The 25,871-nt window shown below is 43.5% G+C and overlaps 1 protein-coding gene across 1 annotated transcript in view; it reads right to left on the minus strand.

Annotated features, from left to right (window-relative positions):
* Nucleotides 1-25,871, minus strand: part of ASTN1 (astrotactin 1) — a 189,172-nt gene that overhangs the window by 52,765 nt on the left and 110,536 nt on the right. The window contains 2 exon segments of the mRNA XM_039219144.1: nucleotides 20,113-20,301; nucleotides 22,516-22,620. Coding sequence (XP_039075075.1) covers nucleotides 20,113-20,301; nucleotides 22,516-22,620 — 294 coding nt within the window.

Raw genomic sequence — 25,871 nt, forward strand, 5'->3', positions numbered from 1 at the left:
GAGTGTATATATTTTAGGCCTTGTGGCTCACCGATCTCTGAAGCAACTATTCAATTATGCCTTCATAGTGCAAAAGCAGCCACCATGTAAGTGAGTGGCATTGCCCTGTTCCAATGAAGTGTTATTTATGGATACTGAAATTTAAATTGTATATAGTTTGCACATATCATAAAATGTTATTTCCCCTTTTATCTTTATTTTTCAAATGCCGAAGGAGGCAGAAATCATGCTTCACCTGTGGACCACACAAACATAGACCTGCCTGTAGGTCATAGCTTGCTGACTCCTGATCTCCTGAGTTCTCACTATAAATACAATGCTTTATGATAATGATCTCAGAGAACTCTGACCTATCCTGTGAGGTAGATGCTGTCATTTCCATTTTCTAGATATCCTAAGTAAAGCTTAGGTCATACAGATTTCAAAAACCCTGCTTTGAACCACTAGGTCATACTACGTCCTGGTAATGATTAAGGAGCTCATGGGAATGGTGGAATTAATAGATTTTCTTTAGCCAGAGGCATTCAAAAACCTAAAAAAACACAACAAACCTCTTTTTACCAAGAATATGAGGTTTGCTATCATGGTTTCCTCACAGTGAACTCATTTTAGATCTCTGTTATCATCATGTGCTCTCTTTTCACAAGTCATGCAGGGGGTGGACATAGTGTTTGATAACTTCTACTTTCCAGAATCTAATATTCTACCATATCTGAAGGAAAAAGAACAGCCTTCGAGCATTCATTCCAACCTCTAGACCCCCACTCCCCCAGGACTGCCCAGAGCCCACGTGAGGAAGGCCTTGCTGGCCCCTGCAGGTAATGGGTATGCTCACAGGCACCACTCTCTCCACACTGCTAGCTTCTCTGCTCACTGCTCTGAGCAGCAATTCTGTCCCGTGTGACTTCCTGACTGTCTCTTGTTTAAAAGCAAAGCAATGTTCTAGATAAGAAGGAGGGAAAACAGGAGTTTCCATGGCATCCCATCGCCTATTAAGATGATACAGGTGGTAGTCTCAATCCTTGGATTGCCTTCCTTCTCTGAAAGAGCCAAGTACCCTTTACATTGTCTGCAGATCACACTGGGTCACTGGCTTTCAGATATGATGCCGAAAGCTTCATCAGCCAGTAAATATACATCTATTAAAGATCTGTTATGGGCCCAGCATCATGCTATGTACTGTGGAGAGTGCTAAAGTGTAAGATACTGACCTCCAGGTATTTGCAATCTATTTGGGATAGCAAGACTAACAAATGTATAATAGGAGTAGTAATAATAATAGCTGTTCTTTGGACATCTTGCCACTCTACTAAACACTCTGTGTATACTCTGCCCACTAGAAAACAAATCCAGACTTAGTAAGGAGGGTATTGATCAAAAGACTTATTACATGGTGGGTGGAGTGAGGTTACTACTGCAATATGAAGACAGGATTATTACAGCAGGGAGAATCCTCTGGTAAGGTCTGCAAGCATCTCAAGAGTTAGGCAAATAGAGCTTTTTTTCTTTTACAGAAGGCCATTAACAAGCTAGAAAGAAATAGGTGTGGGGAAGAGGTGTGAGGCCAGCCTATTCTCAGGAGAGGTGTATGCTCTATCAGGCTGATTGTGGGCCAAAGGCCAGGGGTATAACCAAAGTCTGAGAAGCAAGCATTTTGTTTCGATAGATCTGTAAGGACAAGCAGTTTGGGTAATCCTTTACAAAGAAAAGAATGGGGATATGAGGGTCTGTATCTGGCCTTCCCATAAAGGGGACAACCATGACTCTTATCAGAGTCTCGTGGGGGAAGGGTAGTTCTTTGTGGTAAGCCATTTTCCAGAACACTAGTGACTGGATTTCTTACTGTCCAAGCCACATTCAATACTGTCAGTTCTTCATATGAACCACAGTGATTGATGCTGAAACTGTCCCTACCTTCCCTTTTTTTTTTTTAAGTTTTTTTTAACATTTATTTATTTTTGAGACAGAGAAAGACAGAGCATGAGCTGGGGAGGGGCAGAGAGAGAGGGAGACACAGAATCTTAAACAGACGCCAGGCTCTGAGCTGTCAGCACAGAGCGTGATGTGGGGCTTGAATCCATGGACTGCAATCATGACCTGAGCCGAAGTCAGACGCTTAACCGACTGAGCCACCCAGACGCCCCTGTCCCTACCTTTTTGATGACAGGATGGAGGACCCTAGAGGTAAGTCACTTTGCCCAAAGTCACAGAGGTCTAAGTGGAAGAAGTACAAGGGGTACCTGGGCCTGACTCTAGCGTGCACAATCAGTCCCGTGTGGCATGGTTGAGATGGTCAGCGGTGCAGGAGTCTGGAGGGACAGAGAAGTCTCAGAAGGCTTTCTGGAAGACCACACTTTAAGAATGGGCAGGAGCTGGGGAGATTGTCAGGGACAGGTGGATGATCAGGGCAAAAAACAGAGGTGAAAGTGGCCAAGGAGATCTTTGAAGAGTCTAAGTCTGTGGCACAGATGTTTTACATAGATACGGTGACACAAGATGGGGGTAGGGCCACACTGAATGGGCCTCTGAAAAATCACACCGGGAATTAGGGGCTTGGGGCAACAGTAAGGAGCAAGCCTCTGCCAGAGCTCAGACGTGGCATGGAGCCCAGAAGTGGGTGAGGAAGATGCGGCGGGCAGTAGAACCTAGACCGACTTTGAATGACTGACTGGATGTTTGAAATAATGGGAGACTGGAAGTGAAAGTGATCAGCCAGGAGGCTGTAGTAACAAGGCAGGCCTGGCAGTCTGTGGTCAGACTGGGGTGACTGTCACGTGTAAGAACGCGGGGTACTGCAGAAGTATGAGGGTTTGGCGCCCGATCTGGATGGAGGAGGTTAAAGAGAAAGCTTTCACCTTATGAGAAGCTCTGTAACAAAAGCTTATTTTTGTAAGTAGATTTCACAGGACTTTTGTTTTCCGGATCTGCTAATAGCATTATTAAAAATAACAAATAAAGCGACAATAAAAAGATGTTCAAGCTTTCATGTGACCAGGCGGGTCTTTTTGGTGTATCTTAAAAAGCCTTTAGAATTCTAATATGGTTTACAAATCTTCAAAAAAGAAATATTGCATGCAGTGTTGTCAGGAAATAATGTGAACGTGGGATTCATTCCTTGCAGAATCTCTCATTGGACTGGTGTGCTACTGAGCCCAGTTTGGACAATAACCTAAGAGTTAACATTCTTGAGGACCTACTATGGGCTAGAGGCTCTAACATCCTCAAGCCTCTTAGTCCTCCCAATGCTCTGCAATATTCTCCTTATCCCATTTTGCAGATGAGGACATCAAGGCTCAGAGGCTGTGAGTTATCTGTTCTAAAATTACTCAAGCAAATCCTTTTCCTCTCCACTCTGCACCGTGTTTCCTTCCACATCATAGATACATGAGATCTTCGAAGTCAGACCTCCCTGGGTTTCCCCAGAACACGCCCAATTACTGCATTTTGCCAGGTTGTTTTCAGCAACTTCTGAAGGTCTTTCCTGGGATGTAGGATTTCCCGCATCATGGGCCTGCGGATATCACCTTCCAATCTATTGGCATTCACCTGCCGTTACACAGGGCTTCTGGTGGTATCATTCTGATTTTAGATGACTCTTCTCCCTTTGTTCCCCCGAACCTGACATCTATAAACATGACAACACAGGCAGGAAAGGGCACGACGAGCAATCTCCAGCTCCTTCCTGTGGGCTGGTGTGACAGGGGGAGGAGAGGGAGGGCTCAGAGAAGTCCTGACGTTATCACACGTCCCTAGAATTAACATGCACCACACCAGTGCTCACAGCCACAACCATCACAAACTGTTTGGTGTTAAATTTAGAATAAAAACCAATTAAAAGATAACAAGAAGACATATGCTCAGAATGGCAAGAATCAGAGTATTTACAGAAATATGACCTCTAGCTACTGCACGGAGGCAGTAGTAGATTTCGCAAGCCTGAATCTCCCCGCCTCCCCCCGCCCATTCTCTGTCTTCACCAACACCCGCAGTTCATCTCCACCCAGATGGCTTTAGCAGGAAAAACTACTGTCATGTTTAATACAGTGGATGGACTCACTTGTATCTGAAAACGTGAGACTACACACATTGCTGCTGACCTTGTTTCCCTGCACTAGGCCAGATGACTGATCTGGGTTCAAGGTGACTCTCCTTGGTGTCTTGCCCACAGCACAGACTGTTCATGAGATACGAATCCAGGTGAGAATGTAGGTTCCCCATTCCTCCCTTATGTCTCAGTAAGGTGTGACCACAGTTCAGGAGCCCCCCACAAGTGAGATCTTGCTAGAATGGACATCGCAGAAAGGTGGGTTTGCTCTCTCTCTGGATCCCCAGCCTTGTCAGCATTGGGAAGCAAATTGTACTATCACAAAAAGCAAAAATGCTGCTACTCAGAAATCCACATCAGCCTGGTGTAAAGTATGAGCTGAAGAGCTGTATTTATTTATTTATAATTTAATTTTTTAAGTTTATTTATTTTGAGAGAGAGAGAAAGAGAGAGAGAGAGAGAGAGAGAGAGAGAGGAAAGTGAGCAGGAGAGGGGCAGAGAGAGAAGGAAGAGAGAGAGAATTGCAGGCTGGCTCTGCGCTGTCGGTGTGAAGCCGGATGCGGGGCTTGAACCCACACACTGTGAGATCATGACCTGAGCTGAAACCAACAGTCGAACGTTTAACTGACTGAGCCACCCAGGAGCCCTGAGCCAACGAGCTTTACATTCTTGCTGTTGCACAAAGAGGGAAATCACCACAGGACCCAGGGCTTTCCAGTCTGTCCATTTAAGCCTTGTGTGACTTACTCTGTCCTCACCCTCCACAACCCAAGAGTCACCTCTGGGGGACATTTCCCAAATTACTGTCACATCTGCCCTATGCTTGCCATTTCTTCCCTTTAGTCCAGACCCTCCGCACTTCCCACTGGTCTACTCCAAAATTTTCCTGATGGTCATCGTATCTCTAGGTTTTACATCTCCACGCAGTTACCAGGTGTGCTTCTATAACATAGTGGGAATATGACTTTTCTCTGCTGAAATCCTTCAGTAGTAACTCTCAAATGACTTTAGGGTAAAACTAAGGGAACTGGGATGCCAGCAGGCCCTACATCTGTGCCTGGCCTCTCTCTGGCCTCACTTGCTCTGAATCTCCAACACCCCCAGGTCTCCTGTGCCTTGCTGTGTTCCTACTGAGAATATCTCTGACCCAGAGGCTGCCTGCTACCATCACTCACCCTCAGTTCACCATCCAGGCCACATTTCCTCCATGAGGGTTTTCTCACTCCTGCCCCAGCCTGGATCAGGATCCGCTCTTCCCCACCCAGGCACCCCTAAAGATCCTAATATTTTGTTTTTTCTTCATGTATTTGCTTATGGTCTGTCTCTTCCATGAGAGCAGCAACCCTGTGTCTTCTACAGTGCTGTTTGCACAATACCTGCAAAGTAGAGGCTCAACTATGATGGAAAAGTAAATGATGAAAATATAAAGAAACAGGGGCGCCTGGGTGGCTCAGTCGGTTAACATCCGACATCGGCTCAGGTCATGATCTCATGGTTCGTGGGTTCAAGCCCCGTGTCGGGCTCTGTGCTGACAGCTAGCTCAGAGCCTGGAGCCTGCTTCTGATTCTGTGTCTCCTTCTCTCTCTGGCCCTCCCCTGCTCATGCTGTCTGTCTCTATCTCTCAAAAAAATAAATAAAACATTAAAATAATTTAAAAAGTTATAAAGAAACATAGCCATTGGAATTATAGGGGAGATTTTCTGAGGTTTCAATTTGCTTTTAAGTTTATTTTTTATTTTGAGAGAGAGCGAGTGAGCAAGCAGGGCAGGAACAGAGAGAGAGAGATAGAGATAGAGAGAGTGGGAGAGAGAGAGAGACAGAGACAGAGACAGAGAGACAGAGAGAATCCCAAGTAGGCTCTCTGCTGCCAGCACAGAGCCCAGTGTGGGGCTTGATTCCACAAACCATGAGATCATGACCTGAGCCAAGATCAAGAGTCAGATGCTTAACTGACTGAGCCCCCCAGGTGCTTTTTCTTTTACGTGTAGATTATTAATGCCCTTTATCTGCCCAAAGAATGCAGAATACATGATCTACACAGGGCCCAACATATTAATGACCCTTGAAGCGAGAGACTGTGCAAAGTTTGAAGGAATAACATCTCTTCTTTCTATCAGCTGTAAAAGAAGGCAGGGACCAGTAAAGCTTAGAGGCTGGCATCTCCTAATTTCCTCAACCACATTACTGTGATAGATATTGACTGTGAACCCACTGTGAGCAGAATCTACGGCAGCATCTATGGGGAGTCGCAAAGAAGTGGGCCGAGTCCCTGCTCTCTAAGGGAGGAGGCAGAGCAGACCAAATAAAAATACATGAAGCTAAAAATGCCCTCAACACATCAATATATATAGAACCAATTACCACAGTAATCGACTGAATTTGTAATAAATTGACGGGAGGGGCCCTGGCGGTCAGCACAGGCAGCGGAAACACGCACAAAGAGTGACTTTATAAGCTGCCCCCTGTGGAATCAACCTGACTCAGGAAAAACCCCAAGGAAACAGAAAAATATCAAGGGAGTCCAGGCTGTTGGTTTACCCGATTAGGTTGTTTTTCCCTGTTACGGGCACTCACATTTCACCTACGAAGCACATATTTTAGCTGGCAGATTTGCTGAGAAACTAGCTAAAGAAATGCTTCTTTCTACTTCCTTTTTTCTTTCTTACTTTGTTCTTATTCTTTTTTTCATCATCAAAAACAAAAATCTTTTAAGGTCTTTTTGAACCTGCTTCATTTTGCGATCGCCTTAAACTGAGGGCTCTCTGACGTCACATTCTAACTAAGGGGAATGGACACTATCCCTTGCCAGACTTCATCAGGTTGACAGACCTAGTGTGGTTATGATTTAGCTGCGCCATCTTTTCCTTTCTAATTACACTGGGCTTTAGGGGAAGACCAGTGTGAGTAGGGCACGAACCCTGTGTAGGTGAGCACTACCCCCTCTCCACTTCAGTGGGCAGACGCCACGCCACCGAGCAGTGAACAGACAGCTTTCCCAAAGCTACAAGGTGTGGGAATCCCAAGTGTTCCAGGTATGGCCCCGTCCAGCCCAACAGCATCTGTCCCCAGAAATGCTTTATGTTGCTAGGGGTCTTTCATGTAAAGCTCTGCACATGGGTCCCTTTGCTTCCCTCCTTCAGCGTGTCCCAGATTCCTCCTGCGGGCAGCCACCGTCAGCCCAGATTCTTTGGAAGTTGACAGAACGTCATAAGCCTGCCCCTGAGAAACCTTCCAAGGAACGGGATATACTCTCAAGGTGGAAAGTGTGTTCCGGACCTTGCAATGACCTCCTTAGCCTCGTCTGTGCATCCCCCAGAGGGCTCAACCATGTTGCCCCACAGACACTGACTAGCCAATTGCAAGGAGAGAAAGAGGTAAACTAAGGCTGGCAGAGAAAATAGTTAGGCTTTACTTCGACATCTAGAATTCCACAGTGGGTTAGGAGCCCTCCCTTATTAACCACGGACACCTAGCACTGTGCCTGATCCATAGTAAACCATCAATGCACATTTCTGCATGGATGCATTAACCTCCTTACCTTGCAAAGGAACTCAGCCTTCCCTCAAGGTGGTGCCAACTGAGGTCTACATGTCACGGACTCTGCTGGCAGCGACATACCAGCATTAAAGTTCAAGTGCATGTGGGAATTTTTAAAAGAGGGAAGTTGATCTGATCAGACAACCATCTTCCTCTCCTCAGTAACAGAGACAGAGATGAAGTATCCTGGAGCCTTCGACTGCTGTAGCATGAATCGTCTACATTTTGTAGTGTAGCTGGCAGTTGGGGCCAGGTTTGAACATAATGTCAACTACTCCCATTTTTTTTTTAAATTAATTACCCACCTGATCCATTACTTGCTGACTCCTTTGACATTAGTTTCTCTTATGTATTTTTAAATTTTCTCTTGAATTTATATCTTCTAATAATTGAACCAACAACCCAAGGGTTCCATGAGATTCGGGAAGACTGTCTCTACCAACAGAGGAATGGAGATTAGGTATGAACCAGAAAGGGCTAGTGGCCAAGCAGATAAGCTCTGATGGGCGTGGCTTGTTGATTTGTTGTTTTAGGTCAAGATGGTTTTATGTCTCGTGTCTCAGTTTAAATATAAGCTGCATGTTACACTGAACACCTATCCCACCCTCCCCACGAAAACTTTCCTACTTGCTTTATAAAAGAAAAGCAAGGTCAGGAAAAGTGATAAGAGAAAGGCTGCTATTGGTTCCTAGAACGTTAACTGGTAGACAGAAATTTGGAGTAACGATCACAAATTGAAGGTCCACACAGGTATTTACTCCACTTCTTAGTATTTAGTCCTAGTTCTACCTTGTGCTGATCACTTGTATTAATGTCCAGCCTATCCTTCTAAGGCCAAACCCCAGGACATGATATGTTCCTCACCCCACCCCACACTCAAAACAATCAAACCGGGAGAAAGCAGGGAGGGATGATGAAAGTGTGGACTAGTGGCAGGGGCCTTCAGGGCAAAGTGTGCAAAGAGATGCTATCTTAGCCATTCTGCTGTCATTTCAAGGGAAGAGGAAGAGAAAAAGTATTGCATTAACTCCTCTATTCATTCCACCAATATTGACTGACTGGCTGCTAGGTGCTGTGCATGGTGTTACATACTGCTGGAGATGGAGTAGGCATGCAGGGTGAACCCAGAGACTCGTAGATGTTCCTCTAAAGCACACCATTCGTAGAAATCAGGCCTAGTCGGGGGTCTGATCTGCTAACGAGTTCTCTCGCAGCCCCAACATCCACTTAGGTTGGAACTCTGGCTGTAAACAGGGCCTGGGTCCCATCTACGGACCACAAGAGGAATCGGTGCCCGCATCTGTATGTAGGCAGTAGAACTAGACGGCAGAGGCTTTGAATCACAGGTAAAAGGGAAGGCTGGGATGGCTGGACACATTCATGAATTTTTCTCCCTTTGTGGAATGCACTGGGTAGCTCCTTTGCACTTAAAAGGCAGAAACACCCAGGTTGCTTATCAAAAATGCTTCCCCAGGGATCCTTTTCCACAGAGAGCATAGTCTCACAGCCTCCACCTCTTACTCCCACCAAAAATGGGTTGTGCTGATTTCCTGATCTTTTCCCAGCAGGGGGGCTACACCTGGAACTGAAAATGGTTGCCAAGGGATATGATGCTGATCCTGATGTTGGAATGGAGGTCTGGGCCCCCTGTTCCACTAGCCTGATGAGTAGGTGACTTGTGACTTGTAAAATACACATTAGCATTTCCGCAAAGTGTGAATTTACCCAGGGCAAGTTTTACTGATATCCCTTTGAAATTTTTGTCAGCTACTATTTTGCTCAAAAAAAAAAAAAAAAAAAAAAAAAAAATGAGCTGCAAATTTATTAAAATAATTTTAATAATAGTAATAATACAAAGACTTATACTGCACCGAACACTTACAAAATGCTGAACATGTGCTGCATATATAATTATTATGTTCAGTCTTTACACAGTCCTCACTTGGAATGGAAGTATTAATAGCCCTATTTTATAGACTTGGAAACTGAGGCTTATAGCCATTAATGTAACTTCTCGAGAGTCGCAGCTAATAAAATTAAAAAAAATTTTTTTAATGTTCATTTCTGAGAGAGAGAGAATGGGGAAGGGGCAGACAGAGAGGGAGACACAGAATGTGAAACAGGCTCCAGGCTCTAAGCTGTCAGCACAGAGCCTGACGGAGGGCTTGAACACATGAGCCGTGAGTCCATCACCTGAGCTGAAGTTGGACGCTTAACCGACTGAACTACCCAGGCACCCCTGCTAATAAAAATTTGGATGCAAATCTGACTTTAAACACTACAAGCAACTACACTAAACTCCATCTATTGTAACATCAGTTGAGTTAACCTATTTAGCCACAAGCCAGGCATTATTAAATGTTACATTCTGTTTCCAGGAGAAATCACTGGCTGAGTACACAGAGTCATAGAACATTAGAAGTAGAAGAAATTCTAAGAAATATCGTCTAAGTCAAGGTAGTTATTATACAGGTGAGAAGATTATTTTGAAAAGGGTTAAGTAATTTGCTCAAGGCCAGCTGACTGGCTAATAGCACAGCTGAGACCAAGGATGCAGGTCTTCCCTCCCTACCCAGTGCTTTTTCCCTCAACATGCTGCCTTAGAGTAAGATGGGTGACAAAGACCTGTTATTAGTTAAGAAACAGGCATTCATCCCCAAAGATATGAAAACCCCAAGTGATGTCAAGTGCAGAGTTTCACATTTGATGTGGAATATCCCTTTGCATCATCATCTATCTTATAAATTTATTTCCAACTTTTTTTTTTCAGAGATAAACTATTAGTTGTGGAATGGAGCACATAACTTAAGGTCGAAATCAAAGTACTGGTAGATACATGTATTATGCCTTATGCTTATTTCTCTTGGGTCTATATGGACACAGACAACCCACATGAGCACTGATCTACATGCTGGATAAAACAAGATGGGCTAATATAACGCTGTATGTTTACTATATTGGAATTAAAATTTCAAAAAAAGAAGGATGGGCTAAACATATTGGTCCTATCTCAGCTTGCTGAAGCTAGGAAACAGAACAAGTCTGACTGGAAGTGGAGCTTCTCTTCATATTCCATCAGAGATTCCAGGCTCCTCTTTTCCCCACAGTCATATTGATCATCAGTCTGATATTTACCAAGTAATTTTATATGCCCTACTAGAAGCATTGTGCTAGAAGCTATGAGAATTTTAAAAAATTATGAAGCCTTTGCATTTGCTATTTCCTCTGTCCTGGATGTCCCCAGCTCTTTGCATGGCCAGCTCCTTCTTGGCTTTTCCAGGTCTCAGCTCAACTTCACGCCCTTATCATCATCATGGAGGCCTTTCTGTGGCTGCCATCTTAATCAGCCCCCAATCCTCCAGCCAATCTCTATCACATCACCTGGTTTCAGTTTCTTCGTAGTATCTCTCACTATCTAGAATTATCGCTCTCATTTATTTGTCACCTGCCACTTTCTGTCTCTCTTCATCAGGATATAAGCTCCACAAAAGCAGGAAAGTTTTCTGTGTCATTCATCATTATATGCCCAGTGCCTAGACCAATGTTTAGATATATCAGGTGTTGACTAAGTGAATGAATAAGCCCTCTTCCAAGAAGCATCAATCAAGTTGTGAGGGCAAAGCTTAATGTTTAGAGTAGAAAATAATCCACAATACTATATAATTAACTACTAAATTGCATGTATGCACAATATGTCACTATTGTCAGGCCCATAATTATATGAAAGGAATTTGATATCACTACCAGAATTGTCCCATTAACGAAATGCTAGCCATGAAATTCTATAACCATTTGTGGTTTCTAGAAGAAAAAAATGGGGGCTCTTGCCTACTATATTTAAAAAAAAAACCAAGAACATGCTTGAGATATTCAGATGAGAACAGTGTTGCCTACGGTACAAAAGTTTAGAAAACTCAGCTTATCACCTTTAGTCCTGATTACTGGCATGTTTCCAATTCCTTTTAGTACCTGAGGGCTTAAGACTGTTCAATTCTGCACACAAGCCTATCGATCAATCGCTTAATCAGAGAAAAGTCCTGGACCAAAGTGAAAACCATTCAGTCTAGTCTTCTTATCTGTGACACTCCTTTTTGGGGATGACACCAGGACATACCCCTGGAGGCCACCATGCCACGGCTCCAGCATTAAAGCTCCTGCACTAGACAGGACGAACAAGGATGATGAGGAAGCCCACTCCCTGCTGGGTCTTTGGGACAAGGCTATCATCTTGCTGTTCAAAATGGGTCCTTGGATGGGCAGCATTGGCATCTAGTGAGAGTTTGTTAGAACATGCAGAATGTCAGGCCCCACCCAACCCTACCGGCTCAGAATTTCCATTTGAACAAGATCCCAGGTGATACATACACACAATACATTTTGAGAAACGCTGCCATATAGGAAAACAGAAGCTACTGCAGCCATCATGGTCCCCCAAACCCACAATAATCAAAACTCTGGAAAACTCAAAGTGAAAGTCAATGGATCCCATTATGCAGTCCAACCAGGGCTGACATCTGGCCTTGTTGCATTCATCTTAGACCAGTGGCCTGGCTTCAATTATGTCCTGACCCCACCTCCATTTGGTTGGCTCACCTTCCCACCTTAATCTCTTCTTGTACTGATGGCAGGTAAAATGGCATGTCCCTGGTATATCTCAGGAGGTGAAGGCATTCTTCTTGTCCTGACTCTCCCACTTACTTGTTATGCGACTACATGCAAGCTATTTATTTAAGCTTCAGAGACTTGGTTTCCTTATCTATAAAACAGGGAGGGTGAGACTTAGGGTTTAAATGAGACAAGTTATAAAACATGTTGTTTGGCAACATTATTCATAGTGATGTCTTCCTTCAGCCTACAGATCCAGTTTACTCTGGACTCTACATCAGAGCCTAGGGACTTGAAGATTCAAATTAAACTTCACCCCTATGTTTAGGAAAGCCCAACTCCTTGTCAAAGCCTTTGTGTATGATACCACCAGTTTCAGCTTTCGTAGTACCTTCCCCAGGCCCGTCTGCCCAGGAAAGCCACAGAACAGCTGTATCCTCTAAACCTAAATCCCCTCTCTGCTCATGACAGGGCTTCGTGTGGAGCAGGCCCTCAGCAAATGTTTTAGGAATGAATTAATTAATCATTGAACGAAAATAGCTATATGCCATAATTGCTTTGCCACTTGAGTGTTAACTTCATTGTTGTAAACATGCATAAAAAGAGCCTTTGGAGCCGGCTTCCAACCTAGGGTTGTAAAACATAAAGCATTATGGAAGCTTATGTTATTGCTCTGTGTTGGATTTCTACATTGCGTTCTGAACTTAATCAGATCTTTTGCCATTTGCCATGATTATGTAAGTTAGCCTGCAAAATGCACCGGCAGTGAATGCCCAACGCTGGGTCTCTGCTGACCAGCACTCACAGACCAGCATCAGAAGCCTGGCTGCCGACTCAGCGATTGTTTCCACCTCAGTCGTGGCAGACATCTGGTCATTATTCTGGGGAAAGGGACCAGCTGAGCCTGTCCTGAGCTCTAGACACCCAAAAACAAATCGATGGAAAGTGGAAAACATGGCATCCTGTGGGCAGAAACACAATGCCATGTAGGTGGCTTACTTTTCTTCCTTTGACTCTAATCTGACTTAAGACTTGGAGCTAGAGGGTCACCTTACTATCCCCCTGCCCCCCCGAAAATACGATCCTTAACTTTGTATCATGGAAGGCGAAAAAGCTATTCTTCTTAGTTTTCCCCGCAGAGAAAAGGCAACTGGCTAGAAACAAACAAAAATTCAGTGGATTATGAACTAGAAAGTGCAGCAGACAGGAAGTTTCCTTACTGCCACTTGTCAATCCAGATAACCCCACAGATGTGCACCAAAGGAAATGTCAAGAAAAGATAACGACAAAGGTCAGATCTTAAGTAACAGTGAAAGTGGTATTGGAAAAGGAAAGGAAGAAAGCCCTGAGGAAATCCGCTCTTGAATGGAGTATTATAAGAACAAAAAACAAAAAACAAAAAAAAAAGAAAGAGAGAAAGAGAGAAAGAAAATATACAGTGCTTGGTGTGCCAGGTGGAGGATTAAAATTAAGCCCTTGGAAGTTCTTATTTGAAGAACATTCGATGTTGGTTTTTTTTTTTTTTTTTTTTTTTTTTTAGTCATTTCTCTGGAATCTACAGATCTATAACTCTTTACTGTTTCTTCTGAAGTAAGAAAAAAATAAAGGATTCATTCCTTCAGAAACAGTGGTTGCTAATTATATGCCAGGCACTGTGTCAGGGATGAAGACTCAAATACCAATAAGAAATGATGACATTGTTTTGTACTTCCTCCCAGATTTCAATCTGAAGTTCAGCTCTCTGTAGATACAACTGTACGCTTTGTTCTGTTTTTTAAGTTACCTTTGTAAGTCTCCACTCCAAGGTAACATAAACTTTTCAGAATATATTTTTTCCATATGTTAAAAGACTTTTATTGTAAAAGTGGCACATGCTTGGGGCACCTGGGAGGCTCAGTCAGCTAAGCGTCTGACTGCAGCTCAGATCATGGTGGTTCATGGGTTCAAGCCCTTTGTCGGGCTCTGTGCTGACAGCTCAGAGCCTGGAGCCTGCTTTGAATTCTGTATCTCCCTCTCTTTCTCTGCCCCTCCCCTGCTCATGCTCTGTCTCTCTGTCTTTCTCAAAAATAAATAAACATTAAAAAAAGTAGCATATGCTTATTGTTGGAAAAGCAATACAGAATTTTTTAGTACAAAAAATAAGTCTCTACCCCATAGACCTAATCTTGGAGCAAACAGATCATTTGTGTACACACACACACACGCACACACATGCACACACACACACACACACACACACACAAAGCTATTGTGAGATTATATACATGTTTCTCTCTATATATGTATATATACATATACACACTGTCTACACACATATATATACATATTTAGTGACAGACTAGAAGATTATATATATATTTATATATGTGTGTATTGGCATATATTTATACATATAATTTTTTAAAACAAACGAGGCCCTAATATATCTACTCTTCTGCAGTTTTCTTTGTTCACTTCCAAATGGCTAGGAATAGAACATCTCTGGATGGATAGACAGTAAACTGGTAGCAATGAATGCCTGGCTGCCTCTGGGGTGTGGAACAAGAGCACTGGGAAGTAATAGTGGGAGGAAGATTTATTTTTCACTTAATTCTGTTGTATACCTTTTGAATTTTTAAAATAAATAATCTTTTTAAACCAAAAAACAAAGATGAGAAATATGGTAAGTGCTGTGCAAGCCATTATCACGGACGACAGTCCTACAGGGAAGTGGCCACACAGAGACATGTGAGGAGCGCTGCTGAGGGACTCTTACAAGGAGCTTTAAGAGGCAGCAAAGAACTCCACCCAGAGCCTATAGGAAGGTGTGGGGGGAGGGATGGCAAGAAGAGCAGGAAGGAGGGGACAGTGGAATGGAGGTAGGACAGAGGACAAGGTGACACAGGCAGCACATTCACATCGGCTCAGAAGTGTGGAAAAGGATCCAAGCCCCCTTCCAAACCCTGATCCAGGACCCAGAGTTGGGGTCTGAGCCTGGGACTGAGTATCATTTAATTGCAAATGGCAATTTACAGAGCTGGAGAGGGTAATTAAAAAACAAAAGGAAGAAACAGAATTCAGAGCCAGGAAGACTCATTTGCTGATCCTAAGGGGCTATGGAGAAAGAAATTAGACAACTGAATGGACACCTGGGAAAGGAGAAAAACAGAGAGCCCCAAGAGGAAACAAGACAGGGACCCCGGAGAAAATTTCTGAGTGAGACAGAAACATATCTAGGGCCTTGGACTGGGGGCAGGGAGGGAGTCCCTGAAGACTTCCACTGTCTAGATGCAAATGCAAGGGTTTGGGATTGAGAGCAAGCAGACTTGTTATCATCAGAGTAGAGGATGCTGAGGTGCAGAGTGGTCAGTGATGCTGCAGCTGGAGAGGGGAGAGGTGTGGCAGCCTGGAAAGGCTCCCAAAGATGCCCAGGGCCTGATCTCCGGAACCTGTGACTGTCACCTGTGAATGGCAATACTGAGTTTGCTGATGTGCTTAAGTTAAGGCTCTTGAGATAGGGAGATTATCCTGGATTATCTGCGTGGGCCCAATGTAATCCAAAGCGTCCTTATAAGAAAGAAGAAGCAAGAGGAGTTCTGGCAGACAGCCAGGTGACTCATAGATTGAAGTGACACACCTTAAAGATGGAGATGGCCAGAAACCAGGGAATAAGGGTGGCCTTGAGAAGCTGGATGGGGCAAGGAAGGAATTCTCCCCGGGAACTTTCAGAAGGAGCCACCTTATTGATACCTTGAGTTTAGCCCATTGACACTGTGCTTGAACCTCTGGCCCCCAGAATAGTCAGGGAATAAACTGACGTTTTAAGCCACCAAGTTTGTGATCTGTTATCACAGCCCAAGGAAACTAATGCCAGGAGTGAGGTCACGTTCATGTTGAGAAGGCAGCAAAGGGTTCGTGAGCAGCTTCAAGCTGAAGAGTCTCATGATTAAGTGGCATTTTCAGAAGGTAACAGTATGATGTGGAGTGGACTAGAGTGGCAGGAGACTGAAAAAAAGGAGACACGTGAGGATGCCACTTCAGCTTTTCTTATGAGAGCTGATACTATAAGCTCATACAACTTCGAGAAATGGGCAGGAGGAGATACCTGTTGAGGAAGTATTTGGGTGGTAAGAAGAATAGAACTTTGTAAATGAGTGAATGTGGAGGATGGAAGAGAGCATATAGAAGGAATCCTCACTTTGCATTTTGACCCATCAGTGTAATGCACAAATCTACTAGTGGGTACAGAGAAGAGATGGTGACCACTGAGGTCCCTACAGAATATCCAGGTAGGAATGCTCAACACTCAAGGGCAAACAAGGTTTTGAAATCTCAGAGATGTAGGCTAAGGTAGGCACAGAAGAGAATCACCCAGCAACGGTGAAGAAGAGATGAACATTAAACATGAAATTCTGGAAAATGAGCAAGATGCCAATAATATCTTTAGAGGAAGAAGGGGATAAAAAGACTAAGAAATAAAGGCCAAAGATTTATGAAGAGAATCTAGAGGGAACAGAATCAGGGATTCCAATGGAAGAGAGAATTTTCAAGATGCCAGACCTGGTCAAGAGGGACAAATTCTTCAGTTGACATACATAAAATGATTATTGAATAGAAAAGGGAACCTCTGATTAAAAAGCCCTTGATTTGAGGGGGGAGATGGGCATGGAGGAGGGCACTTGTGGGGATGAGCACTGGATGTTATATGGAAACCAACTTGACAATAAATTATTTGTAAAAAAAAAAAAAAAAAGAAGAAGAAGCCCTTGATTTCCTTCTCCACTATTTCTGTAGGGTGACAGGGGTTGAAAGCAAATAATAATCTGAAGAGTAAAAAAGAAGCTGAGGAAGAAGAGAAAAGATATATAAACTACTCATGTAACAAGTCTGATGGCAGCATGTTGAAAGGAAACAGTGGTGGAAGAGTCACATGTTTATAAAAATATTATTTGGGGGGAAGATATAAGGTTGGGGAAGGGATAATTCAGTGGTTGAAAGGTTGTAGAGATTAAAGATGAAGAGGCTATTGAAGGAGTAAGGTCTAAGAGGAAGCGGAGAGGGAGGGATGGGAGCCTGTGTACAGGTGGGGAGGTCAATCTGAAGAGGAAGGAACTCATTACATTTTCTGAAGCACGAGGGCAAAGAACAATGGGAGGAGATATAAGTTAGTTTAGAAGTGGAGAGAGGGGAGGCCAGTTTGATAGTCCTTATTTGCTCTGTAAAGAAAAAAAAAATTAGGATAGGCTAATCTTGGACCATGAGAGATGGGAGTTTATTTTTCATAAATTTCAGTCAGACTTATCGAAAGACAGATATTCCTAAATACTGGTACGGCCACACCACGTAGTGGTAGTATGACAAATAGGAGGTACATGATGAATGGAAGGCTGCCTTCTGAGGATCTGGCCAAAAATATCCATCTGTGAGTTTCCATCAGTGAGGCAGAACTAGAGCACTTTGCATGTCTATAATAAAACCCACTTGGAAAGCTGGTGCATCAGAAGCGCTTTTCCTACGATTGCCAGTCTCGCCACCACCGCTATCACCACCACCACCACCACCATAATCGCCACCATCACCACGAACAATCACCACAGTCAACAACTGTTGGGGACTTACCCACAGAGCGCCTGGCTCTGTGTCAGACCCTGGGGATTTAAGGTTGAATAAGGCATGACATCTACCTTTGAGAAACTGTGTAGTGATTTGTACAGAGAAGAGGACAATCTTTATTCTAGGGTCTGACCTTTGAAAGCTGCTCAATAAAGAGGAATGTATAAGGATCCATACACGCTTGGAGCTAGAAGGAACCACAGAGGGCATTATAGGGGAGGTCAGGCCAGTTAACTGACTAAGTAAATGTCACCTGACTAAGTCTAGAGACCCAACCCTTAAGTCCTGTGCATTTTCCATTTCATTTCGTCCCTAATAAATCTCCTTTCCTATTCAATCTGTGAGCAGTTTTAGGCATCTGATTACAGGTGCAAAAGTAAACAACAGAGAAATCATTTTCACTAGAAGGTTTTGAAAGTTAGAGTGGGCAAGAGCATATAATCAAAGGACTCAAGTCCCAGAAGATGTCACTTTTATGTCACGGTAGGTACAGCCCTCTGGAAACACTCATCACCCCTAGAGTATAAATCCCATTCCGGAGCAACCCTCTCAGAGTGCAGAAAAATGGAAGAAATTCTTCCTTCGTTTTATGTATTTATAAGTCTTCATCAGGAGCATCCTTCTTTTGGAAGAAAAGGAAATTAGTGCCTATGGAGGAGAAAAATATTTAAGAGTAGTAAGCAGACCAAACAATAAAAGAGATAAACTTTATGACTTAGAGGTAAGACTTGGGAGCAGGGTGGTATACATGGATAATTGAGAGCTATCAAAATAGACGTACTAAACTGTTTGAATATCTTCTAAGACCAGTAACAGGAAAGGTGTTGTATACATAATACTTATGAGAACTAAAGTCACAGTTGGACTGTGACAAAATGAACTTGAGAATGGCTCAACATCAAGATGGGAAGCCATAGGGCCAAGGTCATGGATACACTTCCCTCCTGGGCTCAGTGTTTAACTTCAAGGACACTGCAGGGCTCGGGGTAGAAGCAAAGAATAGAACCAGGAGTTCGGGGGAATGTCAGACTCATTTCCCTATAGTCCCAGAAACTGGCCATCCATGAACCACTGGCAAACGGAAACAGGGGAGGAATTAGCCTCTTGGTTCAATCAGTAGGCTCTGGCAAAGAAATGTAAGAAAACTTTGCCAGCTGGAACTGGTCTTATCTACATTTGCTTACATGACACTCCTTTCTTGGCAAATTAGAAACAATATTAGGAGACTGAAGTTTGAAAAGATACTAGAAGCCTGTGATTATGTCCTTGGGTTTAGAGGAATCGGGGCTTGGAGGGAAATGCCTGCAACAACTGGGAGCCCAGACACAAGCCTCTTACTGCTTCTGGAAGTAAAGGACCAGCCGGAAGAGAGGCCTTCATGCCTCTGCTATCTAGTGAGTGGAGCAAAACAGCTCAGGGAGTCAAGAGCATCTCAGCCATGGGGGTACTTTTCCCCAGTCCAGTGCTGCTGACACAGAGGGCCCCTTATTTGAGAGGGCCTCTTGATCACTAAATCTTAGGATGACTCACTTCTTGAGTTTCCATTGTGCTAATTTCATTACTTGCCCTTTAGCAACTCACACATTTATAACTCAGCCTCATCAGCATGCCATGAGGGTAAGCGCAGAAGAAATTCCATGAATGGCAATTCTACATCAGTCTTGGTTGATCAGAATACATATTTGCCAGCCAGTACTCCTCCCATACCAGAAGGTGAATTCAAAAGGTCTGAATAACTCCAATTTCTTATACTTACTTGGACTGAATACTAACTGACTATCCAAGAGTGGACAAGGATTTATTTATAAGGCTGCTGTCCAGAGCTGTATAAACACTTGAGCCAATGGAGATTTCCTCTTAGAACAACTCAGTGGGGAAAATGGGCCTACAGATAGGGCAGGATGGGGTGAGAAGAGGGTTATGCCATGGTTAATGGAAGGGGTTGCCAGCCAGTGGAGGGTGGAGGAAGTGTTGCTGGAGGCAAGCAGTAGTGCTGGAGACTTTGATACTCTCTTGCTCCTCTCACATTCTGTGAGAACAGTTGAGTATTTTACCCTTGCTATGATAGCAGAATGCATGGGGACTGGTAAATACCCTTAGTGGACTCTCTCCATGGTAACTCAAGCAGTGACCATACAGTTTTGACCCCATCCTATATCTAAAGCTTTCCCAAACACCCCAACTCTGGCAATTTTAAGGATGGGCATAGAGCATTGAGACAGCATCTGAATTCGTTCTTTGCCAACAGACTCCGTTATTTTGGTCCCATGATTTGCACCTAGACAGCCGCACCTGCATAGGGTATAGGATATGCTGATGAGCACATCACTCACCTTTGCTGATGTCTTCATATTCCAGCCAGAGTCGTCGCTGGACCTGCTTGTTTGGGTACCAGATGGAACAGGACTCCTCAAAGCCGTAGATAGCTTCCTGGATGTAGTGGTTGCCAAACTGGTCCAGTAAGGCCACAAAATCCCCACGAGATGTAGCCCCATCCAGGGAATGGAGAGCGTTGCTGAGGGCTACAGGGAAATATCACCCAAAAGTAAAAGTGAGCACTCACAAGGTGGGGGGTATCTGGATTCCCGGGCCATGCAGCCTCCACAGAGGAAGGGCCTTTGTGGCCCAAAGTGATGTTGGAGGGTTGGCTGGACCTATCAGGGGAACGTCTCTAGTTACCTACATCAGACGTTTTAGTTCCTAAATAAGTATCTTTTCAAGCCAGTTGGTGATGTTAACTTCGTGCAGGCAGTACACTGCCAAATCTAACCCCCTGCTTAAGTCAATCTTCAGTTTTCTTTTTTAGATCACAAGTCATGACATCAAATTAATTTAGTGAGCTCAAATAATAGCAATAAAAAAAAAAGAATAGCATAGTCTAAAATAGAAACACAAATACCAGCAAAGAACATTTCATCTTGTAAGATGATGCACTGCTTCATGAAACTTCTTTTGTGTGTATGTGGGAGTGTGCATATGTACAAGGTCACAGTGTAAAACTGTATTCTAACTGTGGGTAATGACCAAAGAGTTTTTGGAGACAGAATATTGCCTCCTGACACAGACACTGGTAATGGGAAGATCATGGAAGAAAAGGAGTAGGAAAAGTCCCTGATATACTATTTATATTTATGTCCAAAAATCAAAGGTACACAAACAGGGAAATAGCAAATGGAGGAAAGGATCTGTGTCTCCCACTACCACCCTCCTCCCCAGCCAAAACTCCATAGATCTGTTTTCCCTGTTTAGGGGAATTACACCTGTCAGAAGGATAGCCCATAACAAAATCTCCAAACCCAATATCTTCTAAATCTGGCCAGCTTTAGTCTGCCTGCCTTTGTACACACCTGTGTCCTATCACGACAAGATAGAGCCCAGCCCCGGCTTGAGACCCTCAGTGCAGAAATCCACATCACCTGTGATGCCACGTGTGGCTTTGAAAGGCCTGTGGCAACAGAGATGTCCCCCTGTTAACCCCTGATGTGCACAGCACCTTTGCTGGGTGCAAACTCAGCCTGTGAACAGGACAGAGCCTCTAGTGCTACATTTTCCTAGAATGAAGTTCTTTCAAGGGTTTTCTGTACCAGTAGAGTTTACTTCAGGAGATTCCCCATCCCAATCCCCTCCTGCCAAGAACTCTTTCATGTTAAAATAAACAATCTGCACTCCCTTGTGTCCTATGGGCATGTTCTATATCCTTAATGCAATTCTTTCCCTAGGCATAAAACTTTACTTCCGTGAGGATATGGCTTACTTCCTCTTTATGATTCTCTATCTGTCCCCTGCCTTTTATGTCTCTTCTGTTGGCCCCAAGGCTCTGCATCCCTGTTGGTGACCCGAAGGTCCCTCTTGTCATCCTGTGCCAACAATGTCACCTGGTTCTAGTTACCTCGTCACCCAACATAGAGAAACAAGACCCTATGGTATAAACTTCACATCTGGGATGTTCTTTAGGTAGTTTCAGAGGAAGAAGTTGAGTAATGTTCTGGTCCAAGGGGATGATGTGGAATGGTGATGCGTACCTATATTAAGGCCTTATTTGCAGCAGTTTTCCCACCTGAAAATTGCACAAAGAGCTTAAGGGCTGGGAAAAACTTGACCTCAGGGCATTTACTGCTAAAATGTAGAGAACACTTGTACAAGGCACCTCACTGTTCCCATCTGGCTCAATTTGTCCAAAGTGTTGGAATTTGCTACTCCTTAACATATTAGATAGCTCTCTCTCTTATCTATCATCTGTCCATCTATCTTTTGCTCACTTGCTATTATTTGGTGACCATAAAAGCTGTTTTTTTAATCCCCTCCCCCACATCCTCCTCTTTCTTGCTCTTTTTCCCTTATTTCTTTCATTGTCTGAAAACTCTAGGCTATGTTCTTTGCATTTGATTGGTTTTAGTCTGTCAATTTCTAAAAAGTCTGCTTTTGCATATCCTCTCTCTGTGCCTTGTGACCCCAGGAAGAATGATAAAGTAGGTATTTATCTTCAGTGGTTACTGCCTTGCCCTTCCCGTCTCTTCTTCAGTCCATGATAAAACCTGTAAGAATTTAATCTATACTTAGACAAGGCTCTGATTTCAGGGGCTTGCCCTTAAGGGTGAATCTGAGTGAATAGGTTATGTATCTCCCTGAAGTGGCTGCATTTCAGACTGCTTCTTCAACAATGGGATAAAACGCTTGTGCCCTTGGATTCCAAGCCCCAGGAGCGAGGGGGATGGATGGCTTGCTGTGGTGCTCACCCTGAGAGACGGCCACTTGGTTGAGTTTGATGTGGTACATCACAGACCGGACCTTCCAGTGCTGCAGCACGGGGTATCCAGACACCTCACTGAAGTTCACCATCCCTAGGGGCAGAGGAGACGCAGGCTCAGTGCGTGTGATCGATTCACAGGTCCCAAGTCTACTAGGTTAGCAGGCGTCATTGTGAGAGAATGAATAGCAAGCATTCTTTGAGGGAGAGAATTCCTGGAATCACAGTGACAAGAGCTATCATTTACTGAACCCTTGCTCTGAAGCAGACATTTTGCTAAGCCCTCTGCATATATAAAGTCACTAGATCATTATGAAACAGGTGTTATTATCTGCATTTTATAAACGCAGAAACGGTGGGGCACCTGGGTGGCTCAGTTGGTTAAGCGTCCAACTTTGGCTCAGGTCATGATCTCACAGTTTGTGGGTTCGAGCCCTGCGTCGGGCTTTGTGCTGACAGCTCAGAGCCTGGAGCCTGCTTCAGATTCTGTGTCTCCCTCTCTCTCTGACCCTCCCCTGCTCACGCTTTCTTTCTCTCAGAAATAAATAAAACATTTAAAAAAATTAAAAAAAATAAAATGCAGAAAGGGAGGCTCAGAGACGGTGTCTGCATAAGGGCCCTAGGCCACCAGCTAGAGCCAAGGTGAAGTTCCAGATGTATCTGAGACAAGGAGGTGTTCTTAACCATTCTTCTTTTTTTTTTTTAATGTTTATTTTTGAGAGAGGGAGAGAGAGACAGAGCACAAATGGGGGAGGGGCAGAGAGAGAGAGAGAGACAGAATCCAAAGCAGGCTCCAGGCTCTGAGCTGTCAGCACAGAGCCCGACACAGAGGTCAAACTCGAGAACCATGAGGTCAGGATCGGAGCCAATGTTAGATGCCCAACCGACTGAGCCATCCAGGTGCCCCTGATCTTAACCATTCTACTACAATATTCCCCGAGTAAATTTATATGAAACTCTAGGCTTACAGTAACACACTAAATTTTTAGTCTCTTTAATAGCTGCAGTAATTGACTCAGCTCACGTACTTGATAACATTGATTTTTCTGTCCCATTTAACTGATTTGTGTTCAGTATTTAAGTTTTAATTACTCTGAAGCTGATAATGCTTATTTCTTCTTCACCAAGAGGGACAGGGTCAGTGTGACTAAGTCATTAAGGGGCAGGGTGGCCCTGTATTGAGTGCCATCTGTCTGCCAGGCACTATGACAGACACTTTATTTGTGCTCCCTCCTTTACCAATGGGAGAACTGAGGCTCTAAGAAGCCAAGTCCAAAGTCATTCTCAATAAGCACATCCTTTTAGGTGCTTAGAGATGCTAAAATAGGCTGTTCTTGCTTGAACACCTTGGAGAAGGAGGGGCACCCCATTTGAATTCCAGTCATTATGATAAATATAAAATGCTACAGAAACAAAATAATTATGCCTTAAGAAATTTAAAAAAAAAACACCATGCTAAGTTTAGAAAACCAATTTTAGCTTCATTTCTATGCCTAATATTTGCTATGTGTGTAAGTTATAGGAATAAATATACATGTGTATGCATATGTGCTATGTGCATATATATGTATGTACATAAATATAATGGCAATATGTACAGAAAATGTAGATAGTGTGCATAAATATAGTATGTATAAATGTAATGGTAATAATACATACATGGTGAATTATCCTGCCATGTTGACCCATGCTTCCTTGAGGCTAAATCAACTAATTTAATACATAAACTGGATGAAGAGGGGGCGGGATTAATTAGCTGCTTGTCAACTCTGATCAAATTAGCTGAGTAACTGCCAAATTTCCATTTCTGTGTGAATCATACAAGAATAATTATTGGTGAGGCAAAAAGAAAAAAGGTCAGAAGGGGTACTTAATGAATCAATTGCTTAAATTTCAGCTCTGGCAATCAAAGAGAAGTTGCTTGAAACTGAAAGAAGGTTTTCTGTACTTTTTTTTTCTTTCAAATGTTCTTCTTTTAGGGCATTAAGCTTGGTGACAACAGTTATACTCTGGCTTTTAACCTTTACGTTATTTTATTTTTTAAAGTTTATTTATTTATTTTGAGAGAGACAGAGACAGTATGAGCAGAAGAGGGGCACAGAGAGAGGGAGAGAGAGGATCTCAAGTAGGCTCCATGCTGTTAGCGGGGATCGAACCCACGAAGCCTTGAGATCATCACCTGAACCGAAACCAAGAGTTGGATGCTTACCCGACAGAGACACCCAGGCGCCCCCCCCTTATGTTAATTTTAAAAGCATATAAATGAAATTCTAACTTTACAGGATTAACACCCCAGTCACATACCTCAAAGGCACATTTCAGTAGAGTACTGAAAGAGAGACAAAGCATAAGTGGAGGAGGGGCAGAGAGAGAGGGAGACACTGAATCTGAAGCAGGCTCCAGGTTCTGAGCTGTCAGCACAGAACCCAATGGAGGGCTTGCACTCAAGAGCCATGAGATCATGACCTGAGCTGAAGTCAGGCGCTCAATCCACTGAGCCACCCAGGTGCCCTGTGATGAAGAGGGAAGCATTCAGCAAGATAAAGCACAAAAATCAGTGTTTTCTAGTATGTTCTTCCAACTAATAATTATGAGAGATGGAAATGGCTATTAGGTGTAAAAGATTCTCTAGTTAAACAGGTTTGGGAATTGCTGGGTTAAGTGAGGTAGAAGGGATTTCGTTGCTACAGGGCTTCTTGGGACCTCTCTATGCTCAGGAGTTGCAAATTGCTGAGAGGTAGATACTATATAGCCTTTCCAAACAGTATGTAAAGGAAGAACCTATTTATGTGTAGAGTGCTGGTTTTTCATGAAAAACCACCACCATGCTTGTAAATGCTGATATTGAAGCTTCTGGCTATCACTTCCCTTCTAAAATCTCCCCAGCTTGTAGGTTTATGGGAATTATAATCTATAATAGCACCTAGGGCAACAGGACATGATATTCTCTATGTGACTCTCAGGAAAGATAGAATTAAGAAGTCACCAAAACTAGAAAGTTAATATAGGAGACATTTGGTCAACCATCTCTTGAATTCTTCTAGTCATTTTGGGCTTTTAAAAAAGTAAGACTGAACCTTTGCACAACTAATGTTAGACTTCACTCTCTCAAGGCCATGACCAATGTAAATGATCTATACAGACATCCTTCCCTTCCTGTTATGTCCAATATGCCAAATTAGGAGAGGTCCAATGGCACAGAAGAGAAGGAAGTTTCTGTTGTGGTTGAGGACTGGGTTTGGGTTTATTCCTTATTCCCAAAGACGTAGAGGCAAATGTATTCTCTGATGTTTCTCAGATCTCTCTACCCACCCCTCCAAAAGTGCCTCAGATGGCATCCAGGAC

This window comes from Hyaena hyaena, unplaced genomic scaffold (genome assembly GCF_003009895.1).
Source record: "Hyaena hyaena isolate Hyena2069 unplaced genomic scaffold, ASM300989v1 scaffold_793, whole genome shotgun sequence".
In the NCBI taxonomy this organism is placed as follows: domain Eukaryota; kingdom Metazoa; phylum Chordata; class Mammalia; order Carnivora; family Hyaenidae; genus Hyaena; species Hyaena hyaena.